General features: G+C 29.0%; 3 protein-coding genes across 4 annotated transcripts; all 3 read right to left on the bottom strand.

Moving 5' to 3' along the window:
• Nucleotides 1–1061: 1061 nt before the first annotated feature.
• On the bottom strand, nt 1062–3435 carry LOC124945976 (high mobility group B protein 10-like). Its single transcript, XM_047486519.1, has 6 exons — nt 3190–3435; nt 2791–2869; nt 2172–2334; nt 2006–2092; nt 1520–1911; nt 1062–1428 (listed from the first exon to the last, which is right to left on the bottom strand). Exons 1-6 carry the CDS (start codon nt 3396–3398, stop codon nt 1315–1317), a joined length of 1044 nt encoding a protein of 347 aa, XP_047342475.1. The 5' UTR covers nt 3399–3435; the 3' UTR covers nt 1062–1314.
• Nucleotides 3436–7778: 4343 nt separating this feature from the next.
• Nucleotides 7779–8890, bottom strand: LOC124910424 (GPI-anchored protein LLG1-like). Its single transcript, XM_047451063.1, has 3 exons — nt 8568–8890; nt 8431–8487; nt 7779–8340 (listed from the first exon to the last, which is right to left on the bottom strand). Exons 1-3 carry the CDS (start codon nt 8692–8694, stop codon nt 7964–7966), a joined length of 561 nt encoding a protein of 186 aa, XP_047307019.1. The 5' UTR covers nt 8695–8890; the 3' UTR covers nt 7779–7963.
• Nucleotides 8891–11226: 2336 nt separating this feature from the next.
• LOC124946080 (KH domain-containing protein At5g56140-like) lies at nt 11227–14859 on the bottom strand. Of its 2 annotated transcripts, none has more exons than XM_047486643.1 (7): nt 14633–14859; nt 13838–13923; nt 12978–13123; nt 12311–12412; nt 12112–12228; nt 11850–11993; nt 11227–11773 (listed from the first exon to the last, which is right to left on the bottom strand). In XM_047486643.1, exons 1-7 carry the CDS (start codon nt 14737–14739, stop codon nt 11597–11599), a joined length of 879 nt encoding a protein of 292 aa, XP_047342599.1. In that variant the 5' UTR covers nt 14740–14859; the 3' UTR covers nt 11227–11596. The 2 variants fall into 2 exon arrangements, with proteins under 2 accessions (XP_047342599.1, XP_047342600.1); XM_047486644.1 differs by having other exon boundaries at nt 11227–11770; nt 14633–14858.
• Between the last annotated feature and the right edge of the window lie 1599 nt (nt 14860–16458).

Here is a 16458-nt window from a genome sequence, read left to right on the forward strand (position 1 = left end):
TTCAAAACTAGAAAGTAAGTCACATTTTCTTTTCAGTTAACCATTTTGGTTAAAATAGTTGTTCAAAGTTATTACATTATATTGTATGTTAACATGTTTTCTTCCAAAATATGTCGGGAAACACCACTATTTTAAATCATGGGACGAGATTTGCAAATCAAAGGCTAAGGAGAATTCGTCTATAGAAAAACTAAACATCACAATATCTACCTATATGTTAAAGCTCGCACCAAATGATGTTATCTAAGCTCCACAATAGATAAAAATATTTCATCATAAATATCTTTGCATTAAGAACTCATTCTGTCATGTATGTTTTCTTTACAAAAATGAAGTTTCTCATAAACATATATGTATTAAGAACTCATGTCGCCTTCACATGAGACAACAACAGAAGAACTATTTGAAAAAATAAATATCATTCGGCTTTGTTTGAATTTGAGGGAGGAAACCCATGTTTCATTACAGATGGATTGTGGTATGTAATCAAAAGGAGATATTATTCATGTTGAAATCGAAACTCGTTTCACTAATGCTGACACGATGCAAACCTTGACTATCAAATTGAATTTTCGTTTTCAAAATAACAATCAAGAAAACATTCAGAAGGTAGGTTCAATTCTCCAATCAATTTTAGATTTGACTTCAAAGCTTACAGTTTATTTATCATAATTTAGTGGACATGGGCATAAATTCACAATTTATAAGATTTTGATGAATTTGTTGACACTGCCTACAGATATTTCCTTTTCTGCAAAATGTCTTTTATATTGAAATATTAAATAGGTTTGATGATAGCTTTTGTTTCCCATGATAGAAACTTTGACACTGTGAGGCTAAGAACTACGATACCAGATGTAAACTATCAAGGGCCATTAATATGATTGATGAAGCTTCCATTGAATCTGCAAACCATCCAGTAACAAATGATGTTGTCTGAATAATTATCCAACAAAGCATGAAGTTTTCAATTTGAAACAATATGCAAGTTCTTGATGGTTGCAATCCCCCATTATAATTGAAATATTAAAAGAAATGCCCAATATAACACAATGAGATGTATCTAACTTGATTTTCATTTCACTATTTAGTTAGTTTGTTTGTTTCTGTTAAAAGACAAATTCCCCTGAAGGATTTGACATGAACGAAATGGAAGTACAAAACAAACAAACAAACATTGTCTGGTAAATTCTCTGTATAGGGTAGGTAAATAAGTAAACTCTTAACTTTTCTTGCAATGACAATAACTAAACATAATAAAACAACACATCTGGTGAAAACTACTGACTTCTTCTTCTGTCCTAACCAGCCAGTTTATTGTGGAGGAACAGCCTCCTCTTCCTGCTCCTTGTTGTTTGTAACAGATTTGTAAAAATTCATTTCAGATTTGAACCTCTCCTTGTCTACTTTTCCTTTCTCTTGATAAACCTGCAAAAGAAGAACAATCCAACAAATCTGAGTTTCTTTTTCTTTAATTGGAATATCCAAATGGAAGGACAAAAAAAGATTTAAATCATGCCTGCTTCTCAGAATCGGTGAGTTTGTTCCACATTAATCCAATCTTCCTAGTCATGGCTCTCTCTTGCCCGCGATAAGAAGCTTTCAGTGCGTTGTATTGCTCGGAGAAGAAGAAATTGTAGCCACTCTTTTTAGGCTTAGGTAGAGATGGATCCGATTGATTTTTCTTCCTCTTCTTACGACGCCCAATTGTTGTTGGTGGTGTTGGTATTGGTAGTGGTACTAAAGTACTACCACTAGAAACATGTTCAGCGTTTGGCACAGCATCAGGAGTATGATAAAGGACACCTTTCAATTTCTGAGAACCGAAATTGACAGTGATTAAGTATCCGTTTTCAAATTTAGCATCAATCGTGCCAAACACTGAGCTTCCAGATGGCAAAGTCACGGTTACTGCACGTACATCATATTCCAATATTATAAAATAATCATGAATCATTCTAAAAAAAGAAACAAATCAAATTGTAACAATTAAGTCATTCCTTACATGGTATATCATTAACATCTGAACTGCCAGTACCACCGTCGTGAATAGTTAGTGCAGTTGCATGACCAGTCGCGGGGCTATAATATTCTGTAGTAGCTATAACATATTAGATTGAAAGGAGAATTTACATACAATAATACAAATTCATTGAAACACATTTACATACCAATCAATGGACGAGGAGGGAGTTGCTTATTGTGGTAATAAACCTGCTCGAAAGAATAGAGAATTGAGAGATAGTACTTCCTGAGAGCAAACGAGCCACTGGTGATAGAAGGAGGAAAGTTGAAAGATGAAACCACTTCCTTCCATTTTCGATCTTCGATAGCCTGACATAGACAGACACATTGGCAAAGAATCATACATCAAACTAGTGGTGAATTTGGATTTGGATTTACATCAAGAGCAAAAAAATGGGATTTTAATCCAGCCCACATCTACATCTTTATCGAGTTTGATCTTACAGTCAGAAGCAGTGTCTGATTGGGCTCGGTTAGGTCTAGAAAAGATCTATCTATAAACTATACAAATTTCAAGTCAATTGGGAGTCAATCACATCCTTCATACCAGGCATACTGAATCTGTGTTTTTCAACTCAATCCAGATCCAAAAATATTAACCTATTGTTCTTCATAACAAAAGAAATCCAACATTTTCATTCAGCAAAATGAAATTGAAAAAATCTAACCAAATACCAGTTAGTGATGCATTAGTAAGCCAAATCTTCAGATTGATTGAAGAACAGAAACTAATTAAAATAAAACTTGCATTGGACTCAGACATACCTTCTCAATTCCACCACGACATGTAGTCTCTACAAACAATTGATGTAAATTCAAAGACTTTCCTCCAAGGATGGGCGACCTAAAAAGGAAAAACAATGTCATTTCAGTAAAGCACAAAATTTGAATTCAATTAACATATACAACAATGACCATAAATTCTCAGAACCATCAACATTCTTCTAATCATAATCCACAAAAACCCTCAATCATTTTCACATGTTTAATTCTTAAATTCACGATAAACCCTTCACTCTCCCCCAAAAGTAGAACAAAAACTGCATGCAGAGGAGCATTCAACTAAGAAAATCAAAAAGAGGGAAGTTGAAAAACAAACAAAACAGTGACGAAGGAAGTTGAAAAAAAACAAACAAAAGAAAACCCTTAAAAGTTAAAACTCACCTGAACTTAGTGCCGACGGATCTATGTAAAGCATTAAGTTTCTCCATGAAAAGTTCTGGGTTTTGAAGTATTTCATCGTAGGTGGTGTCAGCTGAAGGATAAGAGTTGAGGTTGATATTGCCGCGCGGCGGCGATTTCCCATTTTGAGTGACAGCGATAGGAGAGCTTAGCGTATTTGTTTCGTTGGGCTTAGGGGAACAGATCGACATTTGAAATCAAATACCCTTAAGGAGGAGAAAGAGAAGGATGATGATTCAATAGGTTAATAATAGTAAACATGCTTTATATACACAATTACTGTCAAATCAGCTCAAAATTTTCCAAATTTACTTAACCCCCTTCATTTATTACTATTTTACACTCTTTCTTTAGGTTAAACTACTTTCAAATCAATTTTACAAATTAATGTCTTCTTGTTTCTATACATTTTTAAGACGTTTTAATGAAAATTCAACCATACCTAGATTAAAATCGAAGATGACCCAACAATACCTGAATTAAAATCGGAATGTGAAAACACCAAATTCACGTGAATGATAGAAAATGTATATTCTTTATGTTATTGTGTTTGGTCTTTGGTCTCGACTTCCTTAAATACTAGTTTGAGTACAATTTTTTTTATTTTAAAAATACTAGTTTGAGTATGTTAAACAAAGTATACATGATGATGTCATTGAATTAAATTCATCCAAATCAATATTATTAATAGAAAAAGATATATGTCTACATTAAATGAAACTATGCTAAGAAAGATGAAAATAAATCATTTTAAAGTATTGGATTTTCATTTTTTTAAAACTATTTTAATGACAACAAACAAGAAAAAAGTATTGGAATTATCATCCTAGTTAATCTCGGGTTTAATTTTGATTGTAAATAAAGTGTAAGATTAATATGTGTTGGTTATTAACCTAGAAACATTGATTATAGAAAGAAAATAAAAATCTATAAAAATATATAATTTTATAAGTACGATTCCTTCTAAACAATCACATTTTTAGTAATAATCAATGAATAAAAAAATATGAATTTTATTTGATTTCTTTGAAAATATTTTATCTCAGCTATTTCAAAATGAACTCAAAACTAATCACAAAAACTCCAAGTTTTGATTAACTAAAATGTGCTTAGATATTTTTAATTAATTTTGTAAGAGCTTTAAACATATAATAAAAAATATGTATTCAAAATTATACTTTTTACAAATCTATACTAATCTATTAAAAAAAGAAATGTAACGGATGAAAACTATTGGCAAATTTGTAACAGATTTGGATTTCAGTGTTTTGTGCATTTGTAAAAATGTTGAAAAAAATAATATTAATTTAAAACTTTTTTACTTATTTTTTTATTAAAGTGTTGATAGTACATCATCTTTTTGAATTTGTGCTTATCTATTTATTTGTTCTTACGTTATTTATTTATAATTTTTTAGAACATAGTTTTACTATTGTGGATTTGTAACAAACTCTTACACTGCTTTGTTTGATACTGGGTTATTTGAAAAAAATATATATATTTAAATTAATATTATAATAACATAAGTAAAATATTCTTAATATTTTATATTTTTAAATATTATAAAAAGTAAAGTAGTCATAGTTAGTTGAAAATTTAAATAATAAAATAAATAAAATATTGTTTGATGGAAATCAATAAACTATTTAAAAATTATTTCAAATAGTGTACATCCAAAAAAGCTCAAATTTCAAAGGAGAACTTTATACTTAAATTAATATATATATTTTTTAAATCTAAATTTTTAAAATATTTTTAATTAATTTTTGATGTTTTTACGAAAGAACACAAAAACAAAAGTGTGAAAACGAGTCAATTTAAAACAAAACACATTAATTTCAAACATTTTTAATTGATTTTTTAATTTTTTTTTTTATGAAAGAACAGAATTTTGGAAGAAAACTTGCACTATCACAAGAGTAGAGGTGAATTCATTTATTTTTTTTAAAAAAAAACATTTATATATGTATAAATTTATAATTAACAAAAAAAAAAAAAAAAAAAAAAAAAAAAAAGCTGCCTCATATTATAATAATGATTAATTTGTACTAAAATGGTGAAATGAAATATGATGTTACATTCACCAAAACAACAGTAAATTTGTATAAAGTTTAAAATTATTAAATTGCACATTATTTAACGATAAGATCATAGTGATCTGAATTAAAGAAAAATACATACATCAAACAAGTCCAAGGCATCTTATTTTGGATTACACAACTCATTTCTTTTGAAAAAAAAATTGGTTACAAAATGAATTTTAAATCGATAGACAATCACGAACAACACGCAAATAAATATATCTCAACAATAAGGAATATCAAAACAATTTGATCTCAACAATAAAAATTAAATTAAATCAATTTAATAAAATACAAAATCAACATGTGGTAGTTGGAAACCCTACAAATTTATAGGATTGCAAATTTGAAATTCAGAATTTGAGCTTCATATTATTGAATGATAATAGTATAATTATTTGGAATAAATAAAATACATACCTCAAACTACCCGTTTGGGATCAAGAAATCAACTTCCATTTGTCAATAAAGACAATATTGATGCAAAATGTACTTCAAATATGTAACAAATAACCAATAACACAAATAATTATATCTCAAACAAAGCAATAATGAAAACAATTTGATCTTTATCATAATTATATCTCAAACAAAGCAATAATGAAAACAATTTGATCTTTATCAACTTAGAATCAAATTAAGAGACATGAAAGAACACATTCACCCATAGACTAGAGACATGAGATGTTATCTCCTCTCCTACGAAAGATAGAAACATGGGTTAGATTTTAAGTAATTCAGCCGCTATAAATGCTGATGCTCACCCCACTTTTTGACTTATTAATTGAAGCTTGTAAAAGTTGTTACTCTAAGTTATTCTCTCGGTTTTGAACCTCTATCTTGGACTATTAGGTGTATTCTAGTAGTATTCTCTTCTCACCTCGGTTTCTTCTTTCTTTAACCTCGAATTCTCTTCTCACATTATATCCGCTGCGCTTGAGTATAAAATTCTACGCTCGGTCCTAACTATCAAGAACCCGATTCTTGGTATCAAGAACTCGGAAAGCTAAATTATTGTTTCAAGCTTAACATAATCTTACATCATAGTTGGGATCTATTAATTCCAATTCTGTTTTTTTTTAGAAAAGGATGATCATTTCATTGATTAAAAATAAATAATGTTGTGAATACATTAGACACTAAAACTAGAATCATTCAAAGAAAAAACATACACATATTTGAAATGTCGATACATATTCAATACAAAATAATAAAGTTTGAATGAATTTATAAACTTTGTATTTTGATTAATTGCACTAAAATCTGTATCATTCAAATTTGTAACAAAAATTCTTACATCACTCACATTCTAAATTTATAATGAATATTTATTTATTTTTTTAAAACTCATACAATAAATAAATTAAAACTCATTTCACCACAACAACAAATTATAATATGAGAGAAAAAAAACAGACCTATGAGAAGACATACAGTTACTGTCAACATATTCTAAAATCTTTCAAAAATACAATGAAATTCTCTGCATAGTATAATTTTGAATCTCAAAAGAATACAAATAAAGACTCTTTATTTGGGTAATTGACCTATTAACATGTTAAAAGATTATGTTTTGTATAACTTTAATAATAAGAAATTTCAAAATTTTCAAATAGTAAAGTTGGAAAAATATGTTCGAAATCTCAATTGACTCCAATAACCTCTTACGTTTCAAATTAGCGGATACACCATCTCAAGAGAAAAGTCTAATTGAATTTAACAAGTTCGCGTATTCCCAAACTTCCGCAATCATTAAACAAAAAATTGTATAGACCTATAGGAGTTGATATTAATCTATAGGATCTGCCAACCCCACCTTCGATAGGGTTCTAAGTAGTTTGGTTCAATTTTATCAGTTTTGATTTGTTTGATTAAAGCTAGTATTTGGTCACCAAACTTTTCAATAAAACTAGTAAAATTATAAATGGGTGACTTAAAACATTGTGTGCATTGCACAATAATTACACATATTAGATTAGCTCCACGTTGCTTCTATTAAATTATCAAAGTTTGAAAATTAAGATATTATCAAATTTTTTTTAGAACGTTTGTTCCGCTTCTCATTTGAAGTGCGATTAATTCTCGCAGGTTAAGCACTACACTTAACCATTTAGTTAAGCGCAAAATTTGCTGGCAGACGACTCGAACCAGGACTTCGTACAGAGGATATTCACCTCTATAAGGGGCCTTTCTAACATATAACTATTGACATTTATCAAAGATTTATATTTTTTGAAATGAGCAAATTGGGGAATTTCCAGCAGCCAGACCAATTCCTAGGATTGGACTAATCTAGCTTGGTCCAAATTTTGTTTCCCTGAAATCATGCCCATTTAAAGAATTTAAATTATAATTATTTGATTCTTTCTGATAATGAATCTATCTAAAAGAACAAAATCACGAATTCGATTATCATTTATAATACATCTAACAGAACTTTCGATAAGATATGAACAATATATTATCAAACAAAATACATAAAAATCAACATAACAAGATAGTGGGTCTTTATTAACAATAAGAATACAACATACAACATGTTTTGTTTTCTGATGGCTGTGATAAGAACAAATTTAATACTAGTACAAAGACGATAGTAATGAATAAATCGCAAGAACTCGTGTCCTCATGATCACGAGTTCAAGTCTACAAACCCGAACCATTTCCGATATAGATCAAAATAGTTGAAATGCTGCTGCCACCAACAGAAGAAAAGTGGATATAAGAAGTGAATATGAAGGTAAACATGAGATCCCAATAGAATGATCAGCAGCAGAAGTAGATTGAGATGGTGGTGGTTGTGCAATACAAGCAAGTCCATCCTTCCCTTCTTTACACTCACTTGCGAAAAGTCCTGGTGGGTATTTACCATTAAGATTGATGTAACTAAACATGGTTGATGAACAATCAGTAGAGTCATCACTTATTTCAGTTGCAAAAGGGCAAGCAAATTCTTTAAAGGCAGCACAACAAATATCTGCTGGGTAATGTGGTCCTTTGCATTTACTAGTGATGATTGTATAGTTTTGAAACTCAAAGTTTACAGAACAACCTGCACATAAAAATCATAGATCTAATATTTGTTCAATGAGGATATTTCATTAATAGTACTAATCTAGGGCTTTTTATATAGGAATCAAACCTTTCTTAGCTTGAAGAATATTACGACCGATTGAAACTCGATTGATAAATATATCATCTGCAATTCAATCTATAAGTTAGCAATTGTCGAGAGTTATTAGTTTAAGATGATAAAATAGTATTGGAGAATGTTGAAACCTGAAAGTGAAATGGAAGCAGAAACAATTGGTAGGCTGATGAAGAGGAAGAGAAAAACACAGAGACAAGCCATGGAAATAGAAGAAGACAACGACAAGCCGACACTAGTGTAGTAACTTCGCTTCATGGGTACTTACTTAGAGAGCTGAAATGGCGGCTGATTCAATTTCGGCTCCGGGATCTCCGACGAATATAGTTTCTTCTCTTCTCCACAGTTCGATCGATCTAGAGAAGAAGAAGAAGAAGAAAGAAAACCTTTTTCGCTATTCGTAACCGCGTTCTCTCTTTTTCTCCGTCCTCGGCAATACTTAGTTTTTCTTCTAAATATGTTTTTTTTGCTTTTATTCAGTTGCGTGATTTTCCTGTTTTCTTTTTTATTCTTCTGTTTTTATTTAATAGGATGGCAATGAGCTGTTATCATATCCTTTTTAAACCATTCTGAAAGATTATTTGAAAACACAGTTTATATCATTTTTTTTAAAAATTATATATTTATAAATAAATAAAGTTAAAACTCTAATAAAATATAATAAATAAATAAATAAATATATTTTTAATTTTATAAATTTAATTATATTTATAGTGTTCGGGACAGAATCAGGACGGGAGACACAAAATATCATCATCTCCCATCCCCAGTTAACTACCGATCAAACCGGAAAAAAATTCTGTTATCGCAGACGGACGTTTTCAAATTATTATCTTTATTATTTAATATATTTTCTTTTAGTATTTCTTTTATTACATTAAAAAAATTACAACATAATAAAAATAGTTTAAATTAAATAAACTAATTAATAATAAAATTTTTGTTTAAACAACTTAACATTTAAAAAAAATTAAAAATTAACATTCATATTTATTTAGCAATATGTTTTAGTTTTAACGGATAAATATTATTAAATTTATTAATATATATATATATATATAATTAAAGTATATTTAAAAACTTTATTTCATATAAATCAATTATAAAAATAGTTTTTAAATAAATTTTAAAATATTTTTTTTCCCAACTCAGATCTAGCTTTGGATTTCCAAATTGAGTGATTCTTTAACTAAGTCTTTATAGAAAAACATATTCAATTACACATATATCATATATTTTTTCAATATATTTTACTGGCATTTTTAGTTAAAGTAAGTTTGTTTTTTAATATAATATCTATACATAATTTTTTAATTGAAAAAACAAAAATAAATATAATGTTTAAATAATTAAATATTTTGAATAATTTGTAAAAATTTGAGACTATACATAATATTAAAATATTTAAGGCTCTTTAAATTGTTTTTCTTTGAATGCTTTGACTCATATATTTAACATGATTTTTTTTTGTTTTTTTATTTAACTTGGTAAGAAAACAATTAAGAGTCTTTTTTTAGTAGGTTGATCAATCGAATCGAGCTCAAATGGTGTCAATATCTATAGTTTTTATACCAATAAAAGTAATATATATATACTTCATATTTACATTCAGTAGATATTTATGGATGTTTTATAGAAGGTTCTATAGAAAGGAATTTAGATTTTATATATATATATATTATTCTTAATGTTTAATTTTATCTTTATTAAGTATATATACTAAGTGATTCATTGATATTACACTCATATTTTCTGAATTTATTTGGTTATTAACACCTTTAAAGGGCACTTAATAATATGATGATTCACTTCTAATTAAACTTTGAATAATACATGAAAATAATATTTAAAAAAAATCAAAAAACAAAATATTTATACAAAATTTAATCATCATAAATAATCTAATTTAACAATAAGGATGGGAGTTTTAAATTTTAGTTAGTTCAAATATAGAAGAAAAAAATTCAATGTATTTGAATATATCCATAATTTATGTTTATTATGACTTTTTAATATGATAATGTTTTTCTTCAGTTAAATTACTTTAATTAAATGAAAAAAGCAGTAAAGTATTTTATATTTAATTATTTTTTTTATTATTTTATTTAAAAATATTATTAGAATATATTATATTATTGATATAATATATTATATAGCTAGTTAGACTTTAATTTTATAGTAAATTATAATTGTTTATTCAATGTACATATTTATATACTTTATTTTATACTTTTTATTATTAAATTACTTTAATTAAATGAAAAAAGCAGTAAAGTATTTTATATTTAATTATTTTTTTTTATTATTTTATTTAAAAATATTATTAGAATATATTATATTATTGATATAATATATTATATAGCTAGTTAGACTTTAATTTTATAGTAAATTATAATTGTTTATTCAATGTACATATTTATATACTTTATTTCATACTTTTTATTATTAAAATAGTCTAACTAAATTTTACATATTTTTGTTTGAATCATATCAATATGAATTTTATAAGAAGTCTCAAATATTATATTATATTATATTAATAATGAATTTAAAATATGTAATTATTATATTTGTATTTAAAAATACATCATTCTAAAATATTAGAGTACACATTGGTAAAGGTGAATATAGATAAGGGATAAAATGGAGATGAATGATATATGAGAATAAAGGAAAGTCACCTTATAATTCAAATTTTTTTCAACAACTATTTTCAGAACCAATAGGCAATAAGTTAAATACTATCAAACCTCTAAATAAAACTATAGAATAGGCTAAAACAAACTAATAAAAATAGCCATATTTCATCAAAACTTGCATAAAACAGACCATTTTCTTGCAAATCAATTCAATACATACATAACCTACACAACAATAAAATATGAATGCAATACCCAAAAGCCAAAATCTGATTTAAAAAAAATAATAATAATAAAATAAAATTCATGACATGATCACACTCTGCCATGATTAATTTTACTCCCCAGGCAGGAAGCTAGCAAAAAATTACTACACTCCATATATCTTACATGAACAAGTTAAGAATCACCATGCATTTTCACCATATGCACTGGCTCAGGCCGATACCATCCATTTTATCAGACCATCATGTCGATAACCTCCAAACATCAACTAAATATATGAATTCTTCCTTCATTCATCATCCCCTTGTTTTAGCCCTTTTCATTCCAAGGCTATTGTTGAATGGGGATACAGATCCCCCAGACATTTGAGATCCCCCTGATATTTGAGATCCCCCCTCGTCACGAAGCGTGCCATTCAGCATTGCTAGCTCCCGCAGTTGATGCTTCTTGTAGAAATCGTGCGATTCATTCTGCTACACAATAAAAACAGACCAAGTGAACAATTTTGCATCGCTAGGATTGAAGGAGATATGATTTTTATAAAATTACCACAGGTTCAAGAAGATCTTCAAGTATCTCACGAGCTTGCATTAAACGGGCATCGATTATTTCAACTGGTAATTCAGCCTCAACTAGTATGTGTAGAGGTTCATTCAGATGCTCATATCCTGCTTTTCCTCTCATCATTTCTTCCTGAATTAATTAAGATCCCAACAAAAAAACCCATTCCCCACCAATCAAGATCACTTACTATATTTTTAAGTTCATCGGTTATTCAAAGGATCATCATCATCACCATCATGTTATATACCTTAACAGGATCCTTGATACTACCACGTCCTCTGATAAGGACACGACAATCAGTACTGGCTTCAACCCTCTTTATAGAGTTCCCTCTTGGACCAAGGAGCCGACCTACAAAGTTGTACTAAGAAAAAAACATCCAAAATTAGTGCTGAACACAAATCAGACACAGCTAAGATTAAATTATCAAAATAAATACTACATACATTAGGATACTGGTCAACAGGTATATCAACCCTGATTGTTCTCTTCACTATAAGACCCGATGAGTTTCCCAAGGAACTAAGCCAATTTTGTGCAGACGCTGGCTGCAACATATTAGTGTATCATTGTCGAGTTTCAAGTTTTGTCAAATAAAAAAATATATATTTAAATGGTTTTGTCCTTTTCTAAGTAAAACTGTTTAACAGTAAACAAACACAATGAAGCATTCACTTTCTTATTTTTTTTCCTTCTTGTCACACTGCCTACATGGCAAGCATGAAGAACATAATCAATTAGTTGACTAACATAACTCTTTTCCAATAACTATTTATCGTTAGTCACTCATTAACTCTCACTCCGAATACATATTTTCTTTTATTGCCATAAAAAAGGCAGTTGAACTACTAGTTCATCCTAAACAAGATGAAAAACTATAGGCAACTTCCTAACCATGGGAAGTTCTTCTTCGTGAAAACTATTTAAAAACCTACTAGTATCCTGATGACATAGGTCAAGCAATCATTTATGAATGATGATGGGTTTTCCAGCAAGGTACACTCAAAAGCAATCAAGTCAGAACATGTCAAATAGTGAGTCAGAAAAGCACCGGTAAAAGAGTAAACTTAGCTTGAAGAAGAAGTATGTTATGTTAACAGTTAGTATCCATACTTCTGATTGCAAGGGTGATGCCCATCTGTTCACATTGGCTCCTGCATTTGGAAATATTCCTCCTGAATCCATTGGGCTAGCATGTTCAAACCCACTTTGATCTAAAATTGATGCATTCCCCAACAGAGTGGTTACACGCAATATTTCTGCTCGAAAAGGTCAATTTTCAAGAATAAAATGTACCAGTTAGCATTGGTTAACATATTAGTCAGCAGTCACCATAAAATGGAGAGAGAAATTGACCATCTCTTGGTTTGCTAAAACAACTTTTTCCAATGTGAAACTCAAGCTTCAAAGCATGGTGCCCAGGACAAGACGAGTAATGTTAATGTCAAATATACATTTTTTATATAGCTAGAAAATATATGCTTCCATAATAATTTTCATTCCATAGTAATTTAGAGTTAGATCCCTTAGTTGATCTATGATTCAAATCAAGTAGTTAATAAATCAGTATGCATACTGTCAACTCACCACAAGTAAATAAGGTCAGGAAAACAGATTATCATAACTAAGTTACCGATAAGTTATAAAGGAGCAGTCCCAAAAGAGGTCAAATGCAACAAGAAATAGAAAATCAAAAGTAATCTTCAATTGGCACACACATGATTATAGGTTCTATACTAACTTTGGGCAAGCTTCTCAATATGAAGGCTAGCACCAATACAAGTTAAAGTGCACACACCATATGAGGGATGGGAGAAATGAGGAAATGATCATGTCTCCACTGTAACATTTTATCAGTATTTAATTGCTCAAAATGTACTAAAAATGAGAGAGACAAATGAATGGGAGAAAACCCTTTAAGATTCACTGAGATTTTAGAACTGCTGCATGCAATGCTACATTTCCAAACTTACCCTGATTTAACAATCGGCAGCAAAGGGGAAGAATTGGCATAAAGGGGCTAAGTTTCTGTCGCTCTGCAAGTAACTCTGATAGGTATCTGCAGAAAAGAAAGATGAAACAGAATAGCTGATCCAATTACAAAGTGTTCTTCCACATCAGAGACACCATAGAAAAGATAGAATAGAAGATAGTTTGCCAAAAAAATGATAAAGACATGCTGCAAAGATCAAAAGCTGGCATAAACTTTAAAGCTCTCCTTTTCATAGATAGATCACATCTAATATATATTTAATACGAGGAATAGAAATCACAACCGAAAAAACTTTAACAATTTCATATCTGACAATACAATATATTACAGTAGCAACTACACATCTGACATCAATCATACAAAGTGGGTAAGTAAATACACAATGTCAAATTCTGACTTAACAATACAATTTAGTTGAATGAATGCTCAAGATTCCAAGAGTCTAGACATCAATTGAAGTAGGAATAATCTTTCAACTCACTACTGAACTCAATTAACATCCTAACAAGTCTATCATTCGATCCCACTTGTACAGAATAAGATCTCACAACTCCCAAGTAAAGACAACATGCATACACATCAACACAACAAAACTAAACAATTCTAAGAGAAACCCATAGTTTTAAATACAGATCAAGAAGAATCAAAGAAGATAAATCCAAAAACCCCAACCAACAAGTTCTCATCTAAAATACAGTGATTCAGCCTAAGATCTAAATACATCTAGTCATAAAACGATTAAGATATGTAAAGAAGATAAAGTAAGAGAGCATACTTCTCCTGCTCAACAAAGGCGGATGCAGCTGAACGAAGACCACCTAAGTGAGGAGAGTGAGGTGCGGAAGGAGACGGCGAGTAAGCCATGTATCTTCCGGACGACATGATTTCCGGCGATGTGGTATCAGATCTTAGCCAGATTGAGCAGTGATGATCTTCGTTCTTGAACAATCAGCGTCGGTGGAAGGGCGTAGAAAGGGAAACCAATAAGAGAGAAGAAGAGTAATTGTTGAAATTCGAAGTCATAAGAGAAGGACAGTATTAATATTATACTCAACTATAGTCTATAATAGGTCTTACGAGCGCGCGTTAAAAAACCTTATTTTTTACGGTTTTTACCGACACAAGTAACTAACCTTAATATAAATACTACATTGAAATCAGAACTTTATATTGTATTGGTTAGGGTTATTATTTACAATAGATCAAACTTTATAGTTTTAAAATTTATTTGAAAAAATGTTTTGATTTTGTAAGAAAAGTAAATAAATAATAAGACATGGGACACGGTAGGATACGTTTTTCAGTGTTGTGTGGCTAGAGTTGTATTTGAAGGTGACTAGGTGAGGTCAACTAGACAGTCGTTTAAGTTACCCGACACTAAAAAATATATAATATTTAAATGTAGTACGGAATATAACAAATTAAATTAGGTTATTATTATTAATTATAGGGGTGAGAAAAATTACCGATATTAAAGGTATGTCGAAAATATCGTACTGCAATATATCGAAAATATCGATGTTTAAGGTATACCAAAAAAAGGTAAGGTATGGTACCGATATCGAAATTATTGGTACGATAAATGTATGAGATTTTTTTAATTTTGGTAGATATACCGAAATAGTATTTATAAGTTAAAATATATATAATACTTATAAGGAAATAATTAAATAGATATATTAATTAAATAGATTTGATATTAATTTAATTATAAAAATATAATTTTTAAATAATATCAAAATATAATTATACTGAAATATTATTGAATATATGCAATCTCTACTTTACCGATAAGATTGATTTTTTTTAAGTTAATATGTTTTTTAGGTATTAAAGGTATAATACCGATACCGTACCGAAATTAAGGTATACCGAAATCAATGTAAGGTAAAGGTATGTATTTTTTGCATACCGAAATTTTCAGTAAGGTATAAGGTAGGAATAAAATATTAATGTATACCGTACCGACCCACCCCTAATTAATTATAATATATAACTATTATATATTTTCATTATAACATAAAATATAACAAGTTATATAAAAAATAATAACGTGGCTATGAGAAATCGGTCATGTTGCCTTATTATTAGTCGTAGTGTTGGTCTCGAGAATTGGATTGCCCTAGTCCCATGTAGAAATCGTGGAAAAAAAATAGTTACCATAATTTTAATTAAAAACTTGTTTTTTTTTAGGATTTGAAGTTTTAACCAAATATAAATTGTTATTTTTTTTTATCTTGAACCATTATACTAAACATTTTTATGTTAAGAAAAATAATAAATTTATTTAAAAATATTATTTTATTAATTAAATAAGTTGTTTGGAAAGCGCTTAAACTTAAAGCGTTTCCAGATAGAATCGAACCTGTAACGTTTTGGTCTCTTAAGTCGACTTTTATCACTTGACTACTTTTGTGGGTTACACATATAAGAACTTGTCCATCAACTACGAGACGAGGGTTCGATAGAATCACGAAGAATCTACTACTCTTGGAAAATGTATTACTTTGGAATTCTAACAATTTGTTAGGGTGAGCTACAACAATAGTTAAAAAAAAGATAATTGAGCATGTCATGGATCTCATATAGTCATTTATGACT

The sequence above is a fragment of the Impatiens glandulifera genome, chromosome 7 (assembly GCF_907164915.1).
Source record: "Impatiens glandulifera chromosome 7, dImpGla2.1, whole genome shotgun sequence".
In the NCBI taxonomy this organism is placed as follows: Eukaryota; Viridiplantae; Streptophyta; class Magnoliopsida; order Ericales; family Balsaminaceae; genus Impatiens; species Impatiens glandulifera.

Coding starts and splice junctions, on each gene's coding strand:
- LOC124945976 (XM_047486519.1), bottom strand. CDS start 3,398: ATGTCGATCTGTTCCCCTAAGCCCAACGAAACAAATACGCTAAGCTCT. Junction 2,870..3,189: donor TCCGTCGGCACTAAGTTCAG/GTGAGTTTTAAC, acceptor TTTCCTTTTTAG/GTCGCCCATCCTTGGAGGAA. Junction 1,912..2,005: donor AGATGTTAATGATATACCAT/GTAAGGAATGAC, acceptor ATGTACGTGCAG/TAACCGTGACTTTGCCATCT.
- LOC124910424 (XM_047451063.1), bottom strand. CDS start 8,694: ATGAAGCGAAGTTACTACACTAGTGTCGGCTTGTCGTTGTCTTCTTCT. Junction 8,488..8,567: donor TGCTTCCATTTCACTTTCAG/GTTTCAACATTC, acceptor ATTGAATTGCAG/ATGATATATTTATCAATCGA. Junction 8,341..8,430: donor TATTCTTCAAGCTAAGAAAG/GTTTGATTCCTA, acceptor TTTTATGTGCAG/GTTGTTCTGTAAACTTTGAG.
- LOC124946080 (XM_047486643.1), bottom strand. CDS start 14,739: ATGTCGTCCGGAAGATACATGGCTTACTCGCCGTCTCCTTCCGCACCT. Junction 13,924..14,632: donor GCCTTTGTTGAGCAGGAGAA/GTATGCTCTCTT, acceptor TCTTTTCTGCAG/ATACCTATCAGAGTTACTTG. Junction 11,994..12,111: donor GTATCAAGGATCCTGTTAAG/GTATATAACATG, acceptor TAATTAATTCAG/GAAGAAATGATGAGAGGAAA.